The 24,868-nt window shown below is 32.9% G+C and overlaps 1 protein-coding gene and 1 pseudogene across 1 annotated transcript; one reads left to right on the top strand and one right to left on the bottom strand.

Moving 5' to 3' along the window:
* Positions 1-2,530: 2,530 nt before the first annotated feature.
* LOC108725938 (uncharacterized) lies at positions 2,531-7,274 on the bottom strand (annotated as a pseudogene).
* A 593-nt stretch (positions 7,275-7,867) lies between these two features.
* LOC108725928 (uncharacterized) lies at positions 7,868-16,761 on the top strand. Its single transcript, XM_018453243.1, has 7 exons — positions 7,868-7,927; positions 11,529-12,425; positions 12,983-13,273; positions 14,032-14,852; positions 15,523-15,690; positions 15,963-16,203; positions 16,592-16,761. The coding sequence occupies exons 1-7, from the start codon at positions 7,868-7,870 to the stop codon at positions 16,721-16,723; spliced, it is 2,610 nt and encodes an 869-aa protein (XP_018308745.1). The 3' UTR covers positions 16,724-16,761.
* Positions 16,762-24,868: the final 8,107 nt, after the last annotated feature.

Here is a 24,868-nt window from a genome sequence, read left to right as displayed (position 1 = left end):
TCTCAGGATGATTGTCAAAATGTTGTAAAATACGATTCCCTGCCTGCAAATCTCTTCGTAACGCTGCTTGAAATCGGTTGTTTTCTTGTCGAATTGAAAATGATCCAGTCTCTCGCAATCTATTAAATGTCAACATAAACACTCTTCGGTTTGGCACTCTTCTGTTTGGAAATCGTCGTGCATATTCTCGCACCGCCTTTAAAGCATTACCGTTGCAGAAACCGTATACAAAAACCATATCAGCATATTCACTATTAGAATACGTACGCGGCATATTGCAAAAGACAAAATTCATCTACTGTTAAAGGCTTTCAAAGAGCGACTGACAAATTCATAACAGAAAGTGGAAAATGTAATCAAATATGTCGGTGCTAGATATGGCAAGAAATGTAAACATTTTTTTTCGATTTCTCTGAAACGGAGCAAAAACGAGCATATGTCTATAGGACTTTTTTTCTTAGTTTTTTACTCCTCTACACGCTCCCGAAGTTTTGCGATTTAATTTGGAAACACCCTGTATAATGGAGCATAATAATGTGCGTGCTATGCGCGCGTTATTTTTTCTCACTCATGATATGATGTCACTATTTCACTCATGATAATGAATTTAAAAAAGATTATATTTTGTAACAGTATGTATATATTATGTTATATAATTCTAATCAGTATGCTCGATCAAAATTTTTTAGTAATTTACATAACATATTTACTGTAGATATTATATTTTTATTGATAACGTGACCGATTATTATTTTGAAAATCCGATTATTAATTTTCGAAAATCACTTAATCTTTCACTACTCAATTGATTTTGTTTTTAACTTGTTATAAATTCATAAAATATAAAATATTATAAATTAAAATATCTAATATAAAGGAGATTACTTAAGAAGTAATTTATTATTTATATACAAATTTATATGACACTTTCAATAACAAATAAAACTACTTATGTGTTACTGTACAACGTTTTTAACATTTAATAACTGCACATAATCTTTTTCGTGATAACTATTCACAGAATAAAATACAGTTCAGTGATAATAGTGATCAACCCTGCAGAAAACGAGCAGCAATGAAATTTGATAGGAGCGGATAAAATTTTCAAAACAAAGGTGGACTAAATTTACAATTTAGATATACTCTACACCAGACGTCTATTTTTATCTCATGTATAATTATAGAAAGATACTTCCCAATTCTCTCTCTCTCTCTCTCTCTCTCTCTCTCTCTCTCTCAAGTTTTAATTTGCCAGCCAAGTTATACTCAAAAATACATTTCGCACGAATCATATTATAATGATCTCGCGGAAATTACATTTGACTGAGAACTGCAAAGTGATTTCGATCGCGTGAAACGCGTTATTTGATTTAAATGTCTTCAACAATTCATGCGCACAAGCGTTTCGCTTGGTGACCTCATTCATTGGCAACAAAAAGTATTCTTATCGCGTATTTCGTACAACGTACATGTACTGATAGCTTTAAGCCCGGTCCCTTTCCTTTCCCCGCTTATAAATATCTTCTAATCTTCTTTGTTGGTCGTACTTCGTTTTGTAAATCGCTCTATGTCTGACACATGTTATCCGATGATTCCTAATAAACGATAGTATTAAAAAAAATAGCCGAATTTAATTTTCTTTAGCGGTTTTTTCACAAAATATTATTAAACTTAATATACGCATTAAATTCATCTTCATAAATGCGAATATCAAAACATGTCATGTTCCCGATGTACAACAGATGCTAATAAACAAGAAGAAAATTTTAATTTAATTTTTTAATTTGAGTTTTCTTCAATTTAACTATTACTTTAATCTATTTAATTCGATATCCACTACTCATAAATAAATTTAAAGGTTTGCGATTATTATTTTAATTAATTGCATTTAAGCAAAAATATACAAAATGACCTTAAAACCGCTAAACATATTTTTAGATTAAATTTTATTGGTTTTTTATTTTAATTTGAAATTTATTTTATCTTACAAAATATAGCTATCAAATAAATTTCGATAATATACTCACAATATGTTAATAGATCAATATCACACAAAGAACTTTAATAATCATATCTGTAATATTTCTTTATTCAAAATACTGTATTTTATTTATCATTTATCATATTTTTTTATGTTAATTTACATTAATGAGATAATGGTGCTATATAATTATTCCACATAGTTTATTTAATAATTAACATATGTATCGATACACGCGCATCGGTTTTTTTTGTAAACGTTATTCCAAGTAAATTACTGTTCATTATCGTAGACCATGACATTGGCGATTCCTTTAAGTACGCTATTTGTTTACGTTTATTTATGGTTGATAACAATCGTTGACGAGTCAAGCGAGAAAACGTGACTAATTTAGCTTACGGAGTAACCGGCTCGATCTCCAAGCGCAAATCGGACCGGTCGGCCTTCCTCGGAAGTGGTTCCGCGATGATGCGATTATCAATACGAGAAACAGAGGAAGCACAAAAATAGAAAAGGAAGAGAGAATGATGCGCTTACTTCGTGACACGACCAGATTGATTCTGCGAACGAACAATAGACTGGTGTAAATTCGACAATTTTACAAAAAAGAAAAGAAACAAGAATAGATTTAACTAGACGACGCGACTAGTTAGTATATGTACACAGTATAAGTGTCAGTGAACAGAGAGCGTCGGCAGAAATAAACCGTCTCGATGAGTCAGAAAATCCTCCTTCGTTTCACCGTTTACTGGACTCTTCTTTATATTTATTGTAGAGCAGATGCAACGCATCTGGTGTCAATTCTCAAAATGTTAGTCAATGTACCTAAAGTACTTGAATGATACGCGTTAAGGTGCAATTTCATGCAGCGAAGGAAAGCTGGCTTTTTACCCCCACTCCATCAATTTTCGTATGCAGCGAAGTTACGCTCAAAGTTCGATATTGTTCAACTAATAATAGCGAACATCGCTGAAATACATGATATGTCATGTCATGATATGACATATCATAACATATGTCACGTTTATGGAATCGTATGTCTTCCAAGATTAATTTTAGGAGCGAAACAAAGTAAAAGCCATGTTCGCTGCGATTTTTGGAAATAGGTGTTATCCAGTACTTTTTCGTTTTTAGTAATTGTATATTAACAATTGCAACGGCTATGAGTCGCCTCCGAATCTTTGCTGCAGCTATAGTTGCTACTATACGGGTATATTCTTTTACACATTCGATGTATTCTCATTTTCGTAATCTATTTTTGTAATTCATTTTTATTAAAATGAATTAAAAGCTAGCGAAAATAAATGAGTGTATTCGTTAACTTAAAGCCAGCGAAGATACGCTCCATGAAAAGGAAACAGGAGAAGAGCGAACGCTTTCGAACGCTGCTTTGATTTTGGCGGGGGTAAAAAGCCAGCTTTCTTTCACTGCATGAAATTGCACCTTTATCATCCGCCAATCTGGAAAGACGGATAAGCTGATGGATAGGCACTTCTCTGTTCGTAAGAAACAAAACTAAATTCCTAAATCTACAGTCGTGTAAAACAAATGAATGAAGCAGTTGTACTTCTCGCACTTCAATAATCTTTGAGTATCGTTAGTTTAGATTCTTTATATTAACACCCAATTGACATCAACTAAAAATAACATAACATTAATGTTATATAATTTTGCACTTAGCAATATAAATATAATGTAACATAGCCTTATATATAACAGTTACATTGTTGAGTGTGAAGTTATAACGTTGACGTCATGTTACTTTCAGTTGGTATCGACTGATTCACGAATTGCGTCTCTGATAGCTAATGGTACGTCTACTCCGTCTTCCTTAGTAAACAATAAATCTCTTGCAATAATATCTTGACGATTTGTTTTTCGATTATTGAGTATTTTTATTACACTTTATTGTAAGATCAACAAGTAACACGCTTTTTGATTATAATTGTATATTGCACATGTCAATATTTTTCCATACCGTGTTAACATTATTGCCTGTTAAGACACGAACGTGTCTTTTGATTCCTATCGATGTAAATACATATATTATATATATATATACTATTATATATCTATAAAATTACTAGTATAAATATATAATCTATATCTATATATATATATATATATACTAGTGTATATATATATGTGAGAATACAGTGGTACTATTAATATCTTTTGTCGCCTTCAAATGCACATTACAATTTATACTTTGTATAGTACTTTTGTAAATATTTTGTACATGGTTACAAATAATATCATTTTGTTCAAAATAATTTAAATTAAGATTAATTTTTTATCAGCTGTTCCAATTTAAGCATAAAAGTGAATATTACACGACAAATATTGCCATTTTTATGCAGTCAAAATATTTGTCATCTCTTTTCTGATGTTGAATTTTATACATTTGATTAATTAACGTTTACGTTGAATTAATATTACAAGCAAAATTATCAGTTTATTCGTGCAGAAAGCAAGCGATGTTATTTCGAAAAACGTAAATTCTTTGTTACTGCCACAAACAATTCGTGAACGTTATGTATAAGCAGTGTGGAATCGTTAAAATAGAAAGCAAATACACTCGTTAGCTACGTAGAAACTAAAGACAGAAAGCTAAAAATAAAAATAAAAAGCGGTAGAAACCGGAGATAAAGACACAGTCATAATATGCATTGAAATTAATGCACTTTACTACGATGCATAGTACGTCTCAAGGAAACGTGTGTGTTTAACGTTACTGCTGTTAGTGAGAAATACAATGGAATATACATACAACGCAGACGAGTGTATCTGGAGAACGCGACACGAATGATGGTGACATCATCGACAACGCATGCGCATCAATGGTAATATGTATATCTAATCCATGACCGTATGCTACGTTCGCACGACGAATGGAAATTCATTAATTGTGCAATAAAAGCGTAGTTTAATTAACTGTAACAAATTCCTTTTGTTTCAATTTCATTCCTCTTTTTCTTTGAGTTTCTAAACCATCGAACATGGCACATATCTTTTGAGATTTTAAAAGCTTTTTAAAAAGAGTTTAAACCTTTTTTAAACGTCAAGCAACCTTTGTACAGTCTAGCTGTTTATTGAATATTCTTGGATACTCTTATGACATTCAACTGTTACAATATCAACAGATTTCTGGATCTTTATTGTAAAGTGACGTAAAATTATTTCATATAAAGTACATTTAGTTTATAAGCGAGATAGATGTTTATACTTTAAAGGAAAGGAAAAGTTAGGATATTTCTGAAAGTTTCATATATCAAAACAAGAGTAAATTTATATGATACTAGATAATAGTAGATAATAATAGTTACATATTTTAACAGTTGTAGAGATTATTGTATATATATTTAATTTAATAATACAATAAAATATTAAATAGTGTAATTTTGTTATATCAATTTATTTATATAAACTTTATATAAACATTATATAAAAAAATATCTTGCAAATATTTTTTTGTAATTAAAAAAGTGTATTATATAAAATAATTCATTATATAAAAAAAGGAAAAGACAAGACAAAGCGTAACGATAATAATAAATAATTGCTGTACTGTAATAGTTAAATATAACAGAAAAGTCCCAAGATCAACTGAACATCCGCAGTAAAAATCAATTGACATATAAAAATCTCAGCGCAATTTTAACTGTTTAAAAAAAAAAACGCTTACTACATTTGACTAATTTATGAGCTTAAAATTACGTAAGTAATAGCAAAAAACTCAATAAAGAAAAAAATCTGGGCGCGATAACGGTTTATCATTTATGCCATGCTCTGATATAGTACGTCTAAAATACATACGTAAACGTTTTATTGCGAGGTTGCGTTTTCATCATGATACGTCAATATACATCGAAACTACATGCATACACCTGTACTACGATCGCACGTAGCTACGCTACTGGAAGACCGTAAAAGAGCGATGATGCGGGGCGGCAAGCGTTGCGTCGCGACGCGTCGAGTTGCTTTGCCTTGCGTCGGGTCGTCGGCACGCGTTCGGATCGCAGTCGTGCGTACGTATCGCTCGGGACCGGGCATATCTTTGGGAAATCGGTGTCGACGATTCGCGCGACCACCGTTCGCACGCGAGAGGCACGGCACGAGGGAGGGAGACAGCCATTTTTCGCGAATCCCGCGAAACTCACGAGAGGTTGCGCGGCGACCTTGACGAGTGCGCGCGCCGGGAAATACGCGGGCGATTAGAATAGATGCTGAGATTAGGACGGACGCGGAAATCCCAGGAGCGGCGGTTTCCTCGGTCGGTGTCACAACGGGAGTGAAGAAAGAAAAAAAAAAGAAAGGAAGAAATCACGAAAAGAGATACCGTCGTCGTTACCGCTATTGTTGCCACTGCTGCCACTGTTGCCACTGATGGTGCAGTCAACCGCGTCGCGCCGGTCCGACGAAAAATCGCGGCCGCAGATAAGGATCCCGCGAGCGTTCACTCGATATTTGAGCCACGCAACGAAGCGCTGAAGGTCGTCAGCCGTACACGCATGATCTGACTGACTTTCGGATCGGCACACTCGGGTGTGTTTCGGCTACGTTGCTGGTGCGTGCATACGTGCGTACGTGCGTGTATACATGCGCGCGTATGTATGTGTGCGAGAGACTGGATCGTTCGCAGAATCGCAAACGAGTCTCTCTCTCTTTCTCTCACTGAGATCTTGGTGGAGACCAGTCGCTTATTATTATCGCGCTACAACGATCCACTCTCAGTCGCTGATGTCGAGAGAAAACTGAATTGAAGCAACGTGCGCGCTTGTATCTTCAGATCGAAACGCTGAAGATATACCTTCAAAAGATTCTTAAGATCGTTAAAGTAAAGATTGTAAGGTACACGCATCTAAGGACACAGGGCACTCGTCTTATTCTGCCCTATTGGTTGCAAGGTGACGCGGAAGTGACGGTGTATTGATCGCGAAGACAGTGAAAATTGATAATCTGAGACGGAGAACGACACTTGGGAGGGACGTGCGGCAAAGAAACGGAGATATGGAAACGACGTGAAACGTCGAGTATTGCATGCCGATAAGATCGTGAAGTCACGATTAGTTCAAGATTGGCGCAGAAGCGACCGTGAGGCACCGGAGCAGACGATTGTGCTCTCGGGGCACCTTCGTAAGTGAAGGCTATGTGAAACGTGTTTTTCTGACGCGATGTTACGTCGACGCGCGACTCGTATGGTGAATCCGACAGCGAGTATCGAGACGGCTTCGTGAAAGCGGTCTGTCACGATTGTGAAATTAACGATTCTCAGCGTTATTCGAAGAAAATACACGAGGTAATTAATTATTCTGTTATGCTACATGATTTTATCTGAGCAATTTAATTAAGCAACTTGCTTTCTAGTTCTTCTCTTTGTATCTATAAATGTATCAGTTTTAATCAGAATAAAGAATGAAAGAAATAAAGAATGAAAGAAATATTATTATAAAAGAAATAAAGAAACATTATCTTTGTATATCGTTTATACAAAAAATCATAAATAATTATCAAGTAAAAATATTTTTTTAAACAAATGTTTATGTAGGTCATTTAATTGTTTGAAATTTTTCTTTTGAAATACTATTAGAGATAACAATATAATAACTATATTATTATACACATGTATTTAATTATTTATACATGATAATTATTTATGAAACTGTACAAACATTAATATTATATATATATATATTTATGAATAAAAGGAGATAGAAGAGAGGAACAGAGAGAGAAAGAGTTATTCTAAAAGCAGTTTTACCATATTGATAAGTACTTGCGTCTTCTTTATCACTTGTAGTGTCTTTAAAAATCCTGCTACATGTAAATTGCTAAGACAGTTTAATTATTATAATTGCCCCGACTAATTAGCATTTAAAAACCATCATGGAACTAATGGAAATTACATCAATTCTTTTTAGATGGCATATACCCGGTTCCACCAATGTAAGATAAATTTTAATCTTAGTTTAATTTATTCCTTACCTTTTTTTAATTTTTAGGATTAAAGAAAGAGGAAAAGGTAAACAGTAAGCTAAACTAAGATTAAAGTTAATTTACATTGGAAACAGGCAATAATCATACAAATATGTACATAATATATAATTTATAACTTGAACTGTTCACAATATAACTTATCAAAGACTAAAGATAGACTGAGAATATTTTCTTATCTATTTACATCTATGAAGTAATTCTTGAAAAACACGTTCCATAGTTCAAAGAATGTGAAAAGAGAAAATCTATACATTTAATTTAAATTTGATTGTTTCTCCTGCGATGAATACTTTTGTAGCGAAAATGTTATTTATATTACGTGCGATCGAGTGCGGTGTGCGTACGCTTTTGCATACGAGTGCGTGCGAACTGCGTACGCGTGGTTGACGGTCGCGTGTCCGCATGACAAAGCTCATCCCAGCACATTAAATTAACACGATTACTCGGAACCATATCCATTTTCTAAATTGCTTAATTGCTTTCAAACTGCATGTCCGTTTCTTGCGACGCCCTCCAGTGATCGCGCATTCATTCAGAGTTACAAATCCTAGAGGACAAAAACGGAAAAATACTTTATCAAGGAAATACGATAGATGTACCGCATATCAAAATGCAAATTTTTTGAAATGCTTTTAAAATATACATAACTTTCTTATATTTTATTGAAACATTTTTATTCATTTTGTTACACTGTAAATATATCTTATGTATCATAAAAATTATTTTATTACACATATTTTTTATTTTACATTAATTAATTTACTTCATTATTTCACGTAGATCAATTCCATTCGTGAATGAGCTTTGTTTATAGATATATAAAGCTCAATTGGATTTTTTTTCTAGGAAAAATCTTTTTTGTTTCAATTAAGATTTGATTCGTAATAATATTTCTATATGTAGAGTTCCTGAGATAGTATGAAACTCTCACGGAGATTTCCAAAAGAAGAATTTTTAATTATTGTAAAATGAAAAATTTCTGTTCGAAAATTGAACCTTTTCACCTAAAATCTAGAAATCTAAAACTCTCTCTCTTTTTTAAAAAATGAAATTGCAATCCACAAGCTCATAGCTTATACTCATAGCTTAACTCCAGCTCAATAGTTTATTCTGTTGAAAATGTATTTGGATATGATATTGTTTGCTTTCGAGTCAGTTTTATAATCAGGTCTTTTTATTCAGCGTAGAGTTAAGCTTTATCGGAAAAATTTGTTAATCAAATGCTTGAATGGTCTGCTTGGTCGTAACCTTCGCACCAAGATTTCGCAGCAAATTTAAAATCGAGTAGGAATAACGAATGAATTGCATTATAAGTCAAAAGATGTGAGCAGCATAAACATTTGAAAACAAACGTTTTCAACAATCCACTCTTTTATTGATAATGATCATTTGTGAATTAATTCTGTAATTCTTGGATGAAGATAACGAACATTATTAAAAGATCTTTCAGTACTTCGATCTTTTGTATAAGTTCTTCGAACTGTTTACTTCGATGTAATTAATGAACAAGCAACCATTTGATTTCCGCTATTCAAAATGGAATTAGTTCAATGACCGAATAGACCCAATTAAATCAATCTGTCATTTTCAACTCACAATTTCATAGAATTCATTAGATATAGTATTATTATTATTATGACTTAAAGTGCACACAACATACTATACGTTACACTGTACTTACATTGTACTTTCAACGTAATATATTATTATATAAAAGCATTTTTATAAAAATTATTCCATTACACATTAAAGGAGAAATTAATTGAAATGAGCTCCCAAAACGATAATAAACGATTATTAATATATTTATCTGTATGTAATTGTTGTACGCCTGAGAGAGTCACGCCCCGTTTTTTTCTAACGCATTATATTACATTGAGATATATATGTATACAGCATAATAATCTTATATGCATAATTAATTAAATTAGTGCGTTGAAAATTTTTTTATTAACGCATTTAATAATTCTACTCTTTCAAAGGCTTAATTAAAATGGAGTTCACTTTGTTCATAAAATATAAAAATTCATTTCTACGTTTCTACAAAAATTTCCACAATTTTAAATCTGAAGCTTTGCTGACGTTGTTAACGTTACAGAAAATTATTTCAGTATTAAAAAATTAATATATTATATATTAGAGTATATTAATATTTTTTCTTCTAACGTTATAAAATTTTCTTGATGCATTATATAGAATTAAAATTTTCTATGAAAAAAGTAATGTATTAATCTTACATAAATATAATTAAGAAATATTAGGATATAATGATATTTTATTGTATACACTCTTATTTTATTAGATACTATATACAAACATACGTATATCATAAATATACGAGCAATGAAATTGTTAATAATAGTAATCGAAATTAATCAAAATCTTATTTCACATATAATGAGCATTATGGTCTATGACCTGGAAATCGATTATTAAATGGCAATAATATTATTTTTATTGTCTCGGGAACGTAGGTTATCACAAAGTTTTTAACGACCTCTACTTCGAATATACTCGTTCTTCATGATGTTCTGCAAAACTTTCCATACTTTTATCAGCAATCATTGTTATTATACTTGAAGTAAGAAGATTTCTTGAGTTGGTTCTTGGATTCTAGGGAAAGTTTATGCAAGAATAGAGTATGCGTGTATTTTCTGTTCAATAACATGCAACAAACGTTAATGTACAGTAACTACCAAGTGATAAAATTGTCAGCAACAAAATACATCATAGTCTAAGATATCAACACGTACAATAATAGAAAACAGAAAGCAACCATATTTAACTGATGATAGTGCATTTAATCGGTAAACATTTTCCGGTAATGATTAAAACAATTGACACACCGTGAATTATTATAGAAAGAAATTCTTTTGTGTTATTGTATAGCATGAAAGTATAAATTTTTTTATTAATTTTTTTGTTAAATAATAATATAATTATGATAAATAGATTTATTGTTAAAAAAAGTATATTTATTGTTCTAAAAAATTTTTTTGAAAATTTTTGCTGTAATAGATTTTTATGATTAATTTTAAGTAACTTGGTACAAATTATGTAATATATATTACATATAATTCTTACAATCTGATCATGAATACTTCCAAGAAGTGTACTTGAATTAATGATATTTTGTATAAAAATTGAAACTAAATTTAAACAGCTTTAAGTAAATATTTTGGCATACTTTATTAAAATAAATTTTAAGAGTATATTATAATATATCCATATAATAATTATAATAAATCTAGGTGCATATTTTAAAGACTGATGAAAAATGAAATTATAATAAGTAAAACAATATGCATTAAATTAAAATAATATTATTTAAAATTCTTTGCATGATTTTTATATTTAACAATATCTATAAAAACTATTAAGAAATAAAAGAATTTCTTAATTTATAAAATTTACTTTTGCTATTATTTATTTTACAGATTCGCATCGGAACGACATTTTCGGGGTCAAGAAGATATTAACTACGTGAAATTTTTTATCAGTTCTCTTTGGAAATTATTATATTACGTAAGATTTATATTACATAAGATAGGGAAAATCCAGGCAGTGCACCATGGCCCATTCCGGCCGAATTACGCCGATCCGAATCGAAAAGTGGACGCTGCAACGCGTCTCAATTCCAAATTGCTCGTCCGTGAGCTCTTTGGAAGAAGATTGCGGATCAACTGAATCTGAAGACATGTCTATCAGCCCAGACACGTCCTGCCGTTCGAGCGCGGACGCGGACAAGAGTTTCGATCTCGACAAGGATTTCCGCGAGAAACTGACCAAATACGAAGATATAATCGAAAAGATCGAAAATTTGCGGCTTGGACGTAACGACGAGGACAACAAAGATGCCAATGAGAACAAGACGCGCCACATCAGCAGCGAAAACGTGAACAACCTGGAGTATCGGAATAGCTGCAAGTCAGGACGTCATACCGATAACGAGGACATAAACAACAACGAGGATAACGTCACGACTGATGACAATGAAGGTTGCCTGCCGCTTAACATATGCGACGACAAGAAACGATGCTATCCTTTGTACGATGGGAATTCCCTGGACGATGATTCGGAGTCCGAACAGGCGAAAGAGCAGGAGCAGGAGGACTCCGACGATTCCGATCTAATTCAACGAGGACCAGTGAAATCCAATTTTCAATCCCCTCGAGCATTATCATATCCTTACTCCATGATGACCTGGTTACAAACGACACGTGCAAACGACGGCACAGATGCCGCCTACGCGGTAGACTACGACAAAACTGCCGAGCAAATTTTAAGGAACAAGGATTACAGCGAGAAACTGAATCCTTGCTTAGACCAGTTATCGGATTCGAGTCGAAATCAGACGTTGATCGGAACGATGAATCTGGGGATCGAACCCAGTTGGATCGGAGAGAATGACAAAAATATTTTCCGTAACAGAGACTCTAACAATGATGTAAGTTTTGTTAAATTACGTCTTACATCAATGATAATATTCTTATAAAATTATATACCATTTTTTTTTTAAATTATATCGCATGTTAAATGTGGTAACTTGAATTGAAGCGCATTTTTGTAGATAGATTTGCACAACAGTTGCACTAAAGAGAGTATAAGAAAAAAGATATTTTTAGTTTATTATCAATCTTTTATATATTAATAATAAACATTTGACGGCAAACAATCTTTGTATATGGAATGCACTAATCTGAATATTTCAAACAGTCGGAAAATAATTACGTATGTTTTAATTTCTTCGATTCATCTGCATGAGAAAATTAATTAAAAGTTATAAAAATTTTTCATACCTATATGTATCGATTGTTATATTACATAATTATTTTAATTATGATATATAATAATTATTTTAATATAATTATATGTCATATAATTATTCCCCGATAAAAGAAAACTCAAAATGAGTGTCGATGACCGAAACTATTAGCGTTGAAGTAACAATACGACGCAAAAGAGTTCTCCCGCTCTGTAAAAATCGATTTAATTGTATTTCAGACCGCGGCGCTTCCCTCCATAGTTGTCGACGATCCGGGAGAAGAGTCCTTGATGGACATCCTGTCGCATGGCGGTTTTCAAGCCGCATTGCTCTCAGACGCCGGCAGTCACTCGATTCCCTCGCCAGGCGCGAAAACCTGGTCCGATTCTCCAGCGAGTAGCTACAACTACGTCGTCTCGAGGTCGAACAGTCGGGCGTCGAGTCGCGCCCAATCACCGGGTTCCGCAACGAACTTGGAGTCACCGCAGATGCACGTCAACGTCATCGGCAGCCCGCTCGGCTCACCGCAGGTAAGTCCGCAATAATCTGCATAAATGTATGAGGAGCGCGCATAAGTAGCGCTTCGACGAAACCCGCATGTCTAGAATAAGTAAAACAAGGCGTTGAAGTCTTGCGCGAGCGATTGCAGTTTATCACACTTCAAAAATGTGTAATATTAAACACGCCGTCCACGTAAAGATTTGAGCTGAATTACAGATTAAATACAACCGCAAATTAAAATACAGCGCAGTTCGTCTATTTTATCACTGTAGGTCAGATTTTCCGTTTTTTTTTTTCTAGAATGAGTAAACACCGTGACTGCACATTTTATGAATAATCTTTTTATACGTTGAATTGATTATATTTTTCTGGTGTTACTTAATGTTAATTATCATGACTTCTTTTGTCTACTACATTAATTTTCTTATTTGATGGTAATATTAATTGTATTCATATTAATTGTATCAGAATTTATATTTTGAACAACACATATAATGTCACACAACACAGGTAATGTTCTAAAAATAAAAGAATACACACACGCACACTACCTGTAATAACAGGTTTAAATACTTAAACTGAGTCTACCCAATATACCACATTGTTTCAGTCATAAAACACCTTTTATCACGGTTTGACGAGTCTCATAAAATATTCAAACAGCCTAGCTACTTGACAGCTAGTATAAGTTTATGTAGCGGCTGCCACTTATTCCTCTGCGGCCAAGTACAAATACGAAACGAATTCTCGACAGATGATTCAGTTAACTGGACACCTTCCTTCGCAGGTTGCATCGACATATCGTGTGCCACAAACGTTATCCTCCTCATCCTCGTCCAATCAGTCCTACAGCGACGTGTCCAGCCCGAATTATCAGACATCCCTTAATTATCAGACTGAGGAACAGCTTGGCGAATCACTGTCCGGTTGGAAAGGTATCTACGAGTCTTCGGGGACGATCGTCAACAGCAGCGACACAATCGACAGCGCGTTGCTTCAACTCGTGGAGCAAGTCATAGAAGAGGACAAGCAAAATAAAGCGTTGAAGGAGTCGCAGATTGTCTCGAATACCTCTTGCTTCTCGTCGGCCTACAACGACCGGTGCGTGTCCGTGCAAACGTTGGGGAATGATGTGAATCTTGCATCACGCGAGTGTCCTAGGAGCGGCATGCGAAGCGAAAAACTGGAGGCTTGTTTGGGCATACCCAACACGGACTCCATCCAGGTTGGGGGTCTGCCCATCGATAGCGATCTCGTATCGGTTTACGCGAGCAAGGGGAGCACCGGAGGATGTGCATTCGTGAATCGCGCGGTGAACGGCCACGCGACAAATATGGAGCCGAGGTATTACGAACCGCACGCAAAGAACAACCAGGTCAACACGTCAGTTGTGTCGCAGCACGATGCGAACACTCTGCACGAGCTCGGACTGACCGATGAGACATCCGTGAAGACATCTGAACAGAACTTAAGGACATCACAGGAGGAGTACACGATGTTCCATACCGCTAGTGGAGAAAAGAGATATGATCAGCCACCGTCGGTGTTTGCACCCAGCGACTATCAAATACCAACAATGGTCTCCTCATTTGTATCTAATCCGCAGAGGTAAGCTTGATAAAATTATTGCGTGTGCGAGGAAAATATAAAAATGAAGTTAAACGAGCGAAAAAGATGACAGTAGTTCGAAATATCGAACAAATTAATTATCTGAACGTAAATCGATATTCAGAGTTTTTCATGAAATTGGAAAGAAATGATATATATATTTTTTAAACAAAGCTTCTCTTTCCTCGAAGACATGATCAGTTTCAGTGTTTATGATTCTAGATATGATTCTAGATATGTTTTAATCGCGTGATGCTTGCAAATGTAAAAAAAAGAAACATATGTTCTCTATTTCCACGAAGTTATGTAATCAAAATTAATGGCAGATATCGCAATAAAACGGATGATAACGAGAAGTGTTGCGATAAACCAGTCGTTTAAGTTTTCAATGGCATATTTATGTTTCCGGTGCTTTTGAGCAATTAGAAAATACGAGTCTAAGTATAAATTAAATGTAGCAATCCCATGCATGTTAAAGCATGTTTCTTAAAAAATTTTAATTTCCCAATACAATTTTAATTTGAGCAAGTAAATTGCTTTTTAAATCAAGTTGTAGTACAAAGTGTTGAATACTATCATTTTTCTATGCACTACTTATGTTAAAATAATCATAACTTTCGCGCGAATAAGTGATAAGAAGTGTGGTTAACGACCCCAATTGCCACGACAGGAACTTGAATCGAGGCATAGTACCGTGGCCTTCGCTAAACTTACCGTCTGTAAGAGCGAGTGAGAGGCTGAAGGAAGGATTGCATCCTAAGGAAGTGGAAAGAGCCATGAGTAATCTGCTGAAAAAGTCCATAGAGGAATTAGCAGCCTCGGATGAGGATGGTGACACGTAAGTAACACGTTTTATTTTATTAACAATATTAAATGAATTTGTTTTGCTTTAAATGTAAATAGATGAGTATAGCGTATAAAAAAGCATACATCATAAATAATTATATTAACTGATATTACTAAATCTTCTTTTGATGTAGCAATATTGTAGTTAATAATAAAAACTAATTAATGTTTTTTGAAAAGAAGATAAAGAAATAGCAATAAAAACCGTCTCTTTTTTTCTTTCTGAACTCTTTTGTGCTAAAATATGACATTTGCGCGTAATAGAGCGTTAATGTGCCTGGTGGGCAATCCAGAGGAATTAACAAAGAAGAAAGCTTATTTGGTGCCATTGGTCGAGAGATTGGGTAACCTGCCGAGCGCTCTATCAATGGTGAATAATCGCAACGAGGACGCTTTGTACTTGGCCGCTATGAATTGTCCGGAAATGCCATACGTCACCGGATATCTAGCTGCCGCAATGATACAGAAAGGGATTGATATCAACCAAAGATTATATCATATGCACGTAAGTTTCCTCATGATTCCTCTGCTACGCGAAAATCGTCGTTTTTTGTAAAATTCATTAAGGTACTCTAATGTATGATTGGTCACGCGTTTGCGTTTTAATTGGGTATATTAATTAGGTATCCACATTCGTGGACGAATCTTTAAATGAAATAATTCCAATTACATAGACAAGATTCTCTCTTCTGTCGACGAACGGTTATTCGTTAATAAATGCATTTTTGAACGATTAATTGCGACTAATGTAATCGCTGAATAATTATACGACGCACGATGATCGCACTGAAAAAACAACAAGCATATAATTATCACGGTTGAACAAGATATTAAAGATAATTTCATACGGCGAACAACTTTTTTTATATCTATCGCCGTTTCTATTATTTCAGGGCGACACACTGATACATTCAATTGTAGCACGCGGCGATTCTCACGGGGAGGTCTTGGCGGAATTATTAACGTTAAAGACGGTGCAAGGAAATTCCGTGTTCGATTTATCGAGGTGTAATTATGATGGTTAGTTAAATAAGAATGAGATTGAGATGTATGAAATTATACAGAAATCTTTCGGACGAGGCGTCAAATCCTTGGGCGTAACGGATCTTCTCTTGAAAAATGGCGCAAGCATCAAAATCAAAGAAAGCAAGTGCGGCGATACTGCTTTGCATATGGCAGCCTCATCAAGTTGCGATCCTGCACTCGTGAAGGTAATCCACCTGAGGGATTTCCCAGCTTCGCGCGTCAATTACCCGTGAAATTATGAAGTTACCCGTGTTATAATCGGCTCATTGGACTAATAAAGTGATAATTATACGTTCTGCAATGTTTATCGCTTCTTGGAATTAAGAAGAAATGCTACAAATATCGGTATGAGAAACCTTGTGAGTTTCTTAGAAAATAAGAAGAAGAGACAATATCGAGAATAACAACAAACATTGTTTTGAAACATTGAATAGTTTTTCAACTTTAATCCCGAGAGATTTTCCTAAATTAATTCTAATGCATATAAATAGATTTGTTTTTCAATTAATTTCAAATGAGTTTTAATTAATGAGCAATTTATAATTTAAATGCTATTAAGATGTCATATTGTTAAATATTGATAATTCAAAATTTGTAAAGACAATCTATCAAAATTTCATTAAAGAAAGGTTTAATTCTAAATTTACCAAAGATCTTATACTTAGTAAAAAATGCGCGTCTTCTGAAACTTATTGCGTGATAATTCGAATGTTGTGTTTAAACATGAAACACTCACTCATTTCTTATCTCTTTTTTTCATGTCTCGACTGATGGATAAAATCGGTAGAAAGATTCACCAATCAAAGATGGCTATAGAAAGTAAAAAGTTGAAGCAAGAAGTAATTGACTCTCTTATTCACTTCATTCTTACTCACCCAGAATTCCGCGCGATAATCTTTGACATACAGTCGACAGTATTATCAATTTGATTACAAATAACGAAACGAGTTATATTAGGCGTTAATAAAATCAATTTCATACATTTGACACGTTTTTTCTCAACCGCATTTAGATTATTATATAACACGTAAGATAATTGTCTCTTCTTCGAGAAGGACCGCAACATCCGCCGATATTTTTCATTTTATCCCGAGCATTTAATCGTAATAATATTCCACACAGAAAGTTATCTCTTTCTCTCTTACAACAAATACAATTTTTCTAACAAGATGTAAATATATCGCACTCGGTTCTTTGTCCCACAAAAATCAGTGATTTTACCAAACAAACAAACAAGCTAATTATTTACAAACAGATAAAAAAATAAAAGAGATGCAAATATGTAGAAAAAATATAATTTTTTAAAAATAAAAATTGTAGATTAGGATAAATCCTTAATGCAAATTATTTAACATGACGATTCATTTGATATGCAGTCTTCGTCTCAAGATTAAATTCTACTATGTATACTGCACGACATTGTTGATTTCTATGTACGCAAATTATTCTGGAACTTTTTTTCGCAGGTATTGCTGCGCAAGGCTACTTCGAATGTTGTGAACGAAACCAACTACATGTACAACACGCCGTTGCACATGGCCGCGGCGGTTTCGAGTAATGTAGACTTGGAAAAACAGAAAGATGTCTGTCGACTCTTAATACAAGCTGGAGGTCAGACAAACATACAGAACCGACAAGGAAAGACGCCGCTGGCGCTCGTGTTGCCAGAAAGGAAAGAAGCCATCAAGAGGATATTTTACAAAAAAGCGTGATAACGATAAAAGACATTGAAATGAGCTCGATAATGAGCTTTATATAAGACTGATTTCTGCGGAAGTATTTAGGAGCACTTGGACTCCTTGGCGGTTTCCGCTCCATTTTGTGAACTGATTGCAATAGAACTCGCGACGTTCATCACGAACAAACTCTCAAGACTATGACTCAAGCCAGTAAGGAGTACCAACGATACGTACAACATTATTAATCGCATGAAATTATTAGGGAAGTTGTAATCCCGAGTTGCGCGAGTCGTTAAGGAGAAAACGTAATTTACTAAAACATCGTATTCGTAATATCTATTTAGCGTCAAACATGAATAGAGTCTTTTTTTAAACTAACTATTAATGTTCTTTAAACGGAAGAAATAAGAAATATACATATATGTTAAATATATATTTATATTTAAAATTAATGTTTTTATTTTACTTTCAGAATGACATTTACTGTTCTAGTTGCAATCTAGTGATATGTATAATATAATTTTAATATAAAAAGAGACTAAAATTAAACATAAAATCAGGCACATTTTACGTTAAATATGAAAGTGTGCCTCAAGATATCTTTATGTCATATATCACTATGTCTTTGAGTTAAATTTGTACAGTTAAGATAGTAAATATTAATACAATTAAATTATATAAAATTGAGTAATTATTGCACTTAATGTTTAAATAGCTAATAGAAGCGAATATTTTAATACCTCAAACCAAATACTTTATAGAACTAGAACTTAACATTACTTACGATAAATATCGATCAATTTCGCTTATTTGATTCATGACACTTTATTTCCTTCTCTTTTTCTGTTTTTACTCATGTGATAATACCTACTTGCATCTATCTTGATTTATAGTTTAAGTGTACAGAAATTACTCCATTCAGTTGCTCAAAGTTCTACTAAATAGCGACGTTAGCAAAACGGATTGTCTATTATAATATTTAAAGCGTCTTTCTTTAATTAACATGTATATATAATATACATATCATTTACTGATACTATCTTATGTAAATTAATAACGTTTAAATATTAATTTTTAATACAAACATCGTGAAATATGTACATATTTTTAATACATCAAACGTCTTATGTACAGTGTGAACTTTACACTAAACCTACTTGTTTCATGAATCAAGTTTTCCCATAGTTTTTCCAGCTATATTCGTTTATCACACCAGCAACAACGGGAAAGAAATCTCTCGTTGAGAAAATTTCTTTAATTTTCTCTATTGTATCGTGTTGTTTGTCATTTTTACTTGGAAACGTGGACTGGAAAGAGCGAAGTACTATCAGCCAGATGAAAAATCGTTACATGGAACGATCGTAAATATTATTACGAGATTAATCTTGGAGCCAATCTTCTTGCCGCCGCGTGTATAGACGTGTACTTCTTGATTGTGCATTTCCACGAATCGAAAAGCTAGTACCGTAAAAGTCTACATGTTGTGCGTGGTGACTCCATATCAGTAAGATAGTTATACGATGTGTTGCAGGAGCGTGTATGTGTGCATGGGTACGCGAATTTTGTTGAACTTAACATGGGTACACTCATCGATAAAAGTGTGCTACATTAGCATATATGTAAATCGTAAATATATTTTTATACACACTAGTGTGTGGCGCCTGGTATTCCCGTCTCTCCCACATCGCGAGCGATGTTGTAATTCTTTGTAATCCGAATGCTTCATGCGACGTATTTTAATTGCATATTAAAGTCCTTGTTCATTGATTTATAACAGCAATGACAATTTAAACGTTTCTATCTGAGCGGTAGAAATCGGAGACCAATACAAAAATAAAATTTTGTATCAGAAACTCAGATACAAAAATAAAATGAAAACAGAATATTTGTCTATTCTTGCAAAAAATATTTCGTATATTATAAAAATTGAATGTATAAAAATGTGCTGTTTTATTTTTTTAAAAAGATTACATTTTTGAAATATTAATTTTTCGCCCAATTATATACGTATTTTTTTTATTCTTTAAACAAGAAAATAATAATTTAATTCAATAGTTTCACCGCCTGTTTCGCCTAAGTCAATCCATCACTGTCCTGGCAAAAATAAAAATCGTAGCGTAAACCAAATATATGAGAAAAGACAGAAGCATAAACGAAACTCTCAGAAAATAAAAATTGATACAAAAGAAAGCGTTTTAAGAAGAAGACGCTTATCTTTTATGCCAATAAAATTTAATCTTAGAATTTCATTTACGTTTGTGCCGCTCTCCCCTTATATTCGGTTTACGTTCCATCCTTTATTTTCGTCAGAATGTTTAGTAATTCGCTTAATATAGATTAACATGATTGTTATTCTCGTCATTTCAAAGTAATGAATTATTAAATTTGCAAAGATAAAGATTGCTCAACTTCTCATCTGGATCCATCACACGATTTCTTTTTCCTCGTATTTGCATCGCGCATGTATCATCGCTTAATACGGGAAATCATAGATATTGCATTTAATACAAATTAATACAAACTAACTAATTTGTAATTTAATTTGACGTTGCATCATCATAATGCTTTTGACAAGCATATCAATTAGAAATTTTTCACGATCCTGTAACAATGATTAAAAAATCTACAAAACTTGCGCCTGATTATCCGCACTGACTTATTTCATTAGCCCTGTTGTTCGTTAGTTATTTTTGTACTTTAAATAAGAAGTAATTCAAAAAATAAGAACTCGCAATTGCGAGCAATTTACCCTCCCGAATATTCAGTTTATCTTTACACATATACCTTTTAAAAACTTAGATTGGTGTTGTACACCAACCTCTATCTTCGTATAGATTCTCTTCTTTCTTCTGGCCAGATTGAACTCATCTTTCGTTACTCTTGGCCAATATTCTGGCTTGATATGCTAGAAATCGACAATAAGAAGAAATACTCCTTTTTGCTGCCGACTGCTACCGACTAACATTGCCGACAATAAGCGTAAGATTTTGTACAATACGCGAAACACGAACGTGTCGCGAAAAGGCCATCATATCAATAAAATTGACTAAATATTAATATGAATAATTATCAATAATAATAATAATAATAACAATTCCATTAATATTATGAATAAATGTCGCGTTTATTCTCTATTCGCATTTATTCGATATTAAAAATATAAATATTCGACTAAAAATAAATCTAAATTTAAAAAATCTTTAGTCATCAACGTTTTGATTTCAAAAGTCTCGAATATTACGAAACTAGATTAAATTTCTTAATATAAATATTACAATATAAAGAACAAAACTTTAATTTAAAAATAAACTAAAAATTACTAAATCGATTACCATTCGATAAAATTCAAGGCCCATGTACGTATTTTTAACGATTCGAACTATTCGTTGCTGAATCTCATCTCAAAGCATGCGAAGATGAGAAATTCAGATGAATGATGTAAGATTCAAAAGGGATAATTTTTCCTCACATCAATAAATATATTTCTTTGTATTTTGTAAAATATTAGAATCACTTTTTTATAATTTATTATTTCAAAATTAAATATATTAAATGATGTAAAACTCTGAACGCGATTTTAAAATAATTACAAGAGATAAAATTTTTCTATTTCTTGACATAATGTATATTGGATCTTACATCATGTTACTACTTTAACTGATATAAAATCCAGTTATTACATATGGATAAGTTATAAAAGTTTAGGCTAAAGTCAGTGCATTCAAATAAATAATAATAATTAATAATCGTAAAATGTTTTTTAAAAGCGAGATCAATAAATTGAACGACATATGCGCTACATTAAAATATTTATTATTTCATTAGTAACATGTACACAAATATCTAAGTGTGAAACAATATAAGGAACATCATAAGAAAACAATATGTGTTATTCATATATGTGTATGTATATACACATATATTGCTTTTCTGCACCAACCTATATAAAATTTAATCCTGAATGAATATTTGAGAATAGGATAGGTAGAAAGAATAATAAAACAATACTTATTATATTGTAACAAACACTTTTCTATATTATGATATCTATAGACAAAAATTTTATTTACTCGAATTATTTTTTTATATATATTCTTTATATTTTTTAATTTCTTTTTTAATTTCCTTACGAATATTTTATTATTTGTTTTTATCTTCAAATGTGTTAAGACGTAATATTTTAATGTAAAACATTTTTTTAAAACGACAATATCAACCTATTTTTTATCATATTTTTGAGATTGAATTACTTAGTACCAAATTAAGTTTGAATTACTTGCATTTAGTATCAAAGCATTCACAACGTATGAATTTACAATTAATAAACAAAGCTTGAGCCTTTAATAGTTTTCTTAAATTGAATACTTTGCTCTACTTGTTTTAGTTAAATTAACGAGATATTGAGTAAGAGCAGTGCAGACTTATAAAAATGATTAAAAATAATGACTGGATGTAATGTGATATTATACATTTAACAGTGCATGCATAATAAATTCTATAATAAAGAGGCATCCAGGATTAAGTTTATCCTAATCTGTTATAATTTATCCATTTTAAGGCAACAGATATATGGAATGCTGTACATACATTTATCTGTAGTTTTTTTTTATTAAATTGACGCATATATGCATACATCTAGATATATAGTATATTAATGAAAGTACCACACATCCGTTACCTCATTAAAAAAATTAATTTATCACTCACCAACCCGATGCGCAACGGCGGAGTTACATCTGCAACGTCGCTACGATGATTCTGTAACAAAAAGAATATAAAATCCAAATTAAAACAGAGCAGAAAAAAATCAAACGATATTTAAAAAAATATTTATCAAACGCAAAGTTCTCTCGAAAATAATCATATAATTTTCAAAATATATAATTTTTGTAAGTATCGAATTTTTTAATTTACCATTCCGTTAAATATTTATAAAAATAATTATACATTTTCTAAAAAAAGATCTTCAAAATGTGCGTATTTATAAAATTTCAAAATAATTTTAAATAATCCTTTTCTACTAATTTTTTTTATCATTTTTAAATTATTGTAAAATAAAACGACTCAAGAATAAACAGAAGAAAGATACTGATTTTACAAAAGCAATAAACGATATTTACCGCAAGGTTGCTTCGCCGATGCCCGATGCCTCTCCCAGACCTCCTCCTCCTCTCAGAATGGGGTTGACATCCTCTCGCACAGGACACTCGCGTAAAACTCTCGCGAATAATACACTATAATCGCGCGCGGACTAATTATTTATAAAAGTCTTTCGCGTCGAACTAGAATTCCATCGATTGGGTTTTGTAAAAATTTTATTAGTCCGATAACTCTCTTCAACGGCATTCTCGAAGCAAACGCGCGACGCGACGAACCGGCTACGGTTCGTTCACTTTCAATTACATCGGTGACGAGAGTACGTTAGCTTCCCCGTCGTTGGATTTTTACACGAAGAGAATGATTTTATTCAAGTATCTAAAAATTTACCTAGATATATCATTCAGATAGATCCGAAAATTTTTAGATACTTAAGAAAAACCGTTTTTTTTTGTGTATATCCTCCGAGTACTGAGCCTTCTCACCACGTCAAGGTCGTACCCATGAGAAGGATATCATCTGAAAAAAATGTAATATACAGCTATTATCTATATTACTAAACTGCAAATTAGTTAACTTTTAGAAATTATCAGATACACGTCAATTCGTCACCATTGAGAAATAAATTCAGAGCAAATAAAAGCGCTGAATCTTTTATTACGATGTCTGTAAGATATGATTAGCGTCAATGGAATGTACTATATAGAGATTAATATAAAAAAGAGGAATATTTTTTTAATACCGACAAATAATTGCAAAGTTACGCTCAATTTTTTATACGGCTCGTATTTCGAAAGACGCACGAAAACGAAAAATTAATTAAATTATTAATTACACAAACTATATTAAATGTGAAAGTATATAGGAATCGCATGAATTGCGTGATATCGTTTATAGCATAATCGAGAGTTATACTCAAGCGAGAGAAAATTTTACGTTAAACAAAAATAATTGTCGTCCCTTAAATATCGCGAAATAGTAATAAATTCTGGTTTCCATCGAGTTTTTTGGTTCCAATTGATTGAACCGTACAAAATATCTGTTCCGTGATATATGATATATGATCATCTCGATTCTTTTATGAATAATTAAACGTGTGAACTAGTAATCGTATACTGCGAGCATTCATAAAGTACAACGTTTCGTATTACATTTAGCATTTTTCGCGATTATGTTTTAAAAAGGAATATGAAGAAGATCGGCACGCGACACGGCTACCTGCCTATACGAGTCTCGATAAGGGAATGACTGCGCGGTGACTACGCATTAACGTGACGCGTCGCGCCGCCCCGTGCCACCCCGTGCCGCCCCGTGCGGCGTGACGTCCGAGCCGCTCGCCCGCCCGCCCGCATCAAAGCAAACCCCAAG

Source organism: Mycetomoellerius zeteki, unplaced genomic scaffold (assembly GCF_001594055.1).
Source record: "Mycetomoellerius zeteki isolate Tzet28-1 unplaced genomic scaffold, Tzet1.0 scaffold369, whole genome shotgun sequence".
Classification (NCBI taxonomy): Eukaryota; Metazoa; Arthropoda; class Insecta; order Hymenoptera; family Formicidae; genus Mycetomoellerius; species Mycetomoellerius zeteki.
This window is presented reverse-complemented; position numbering and strand designations above follow the sequence as displayed.

Bases quoted from the DNA above. Each gene is read 5' to 3' on its own strand.
- LOC108725928 (XM_018453243.1), top strand. From the start codon at position 7,868: ATGGAACTAATGGAAATTACATCAATTCTTTTTAGATGGCATATACCC. The intron at 7,928-11,528 runs GTAAGATAAATT...TACATAAGATAG, and splicing joins ATATACCCGGTTCCACCAAT to GGAAAATCCAGGCAGTGCAC. The intron at 12,426-12,982 runs GTAAGTTTTGTT...ATTGTATTTCAG, and splicing joins ACAGAGACTCTAACAATGAT to ACCGCGGCGCTTCCCTCCAT.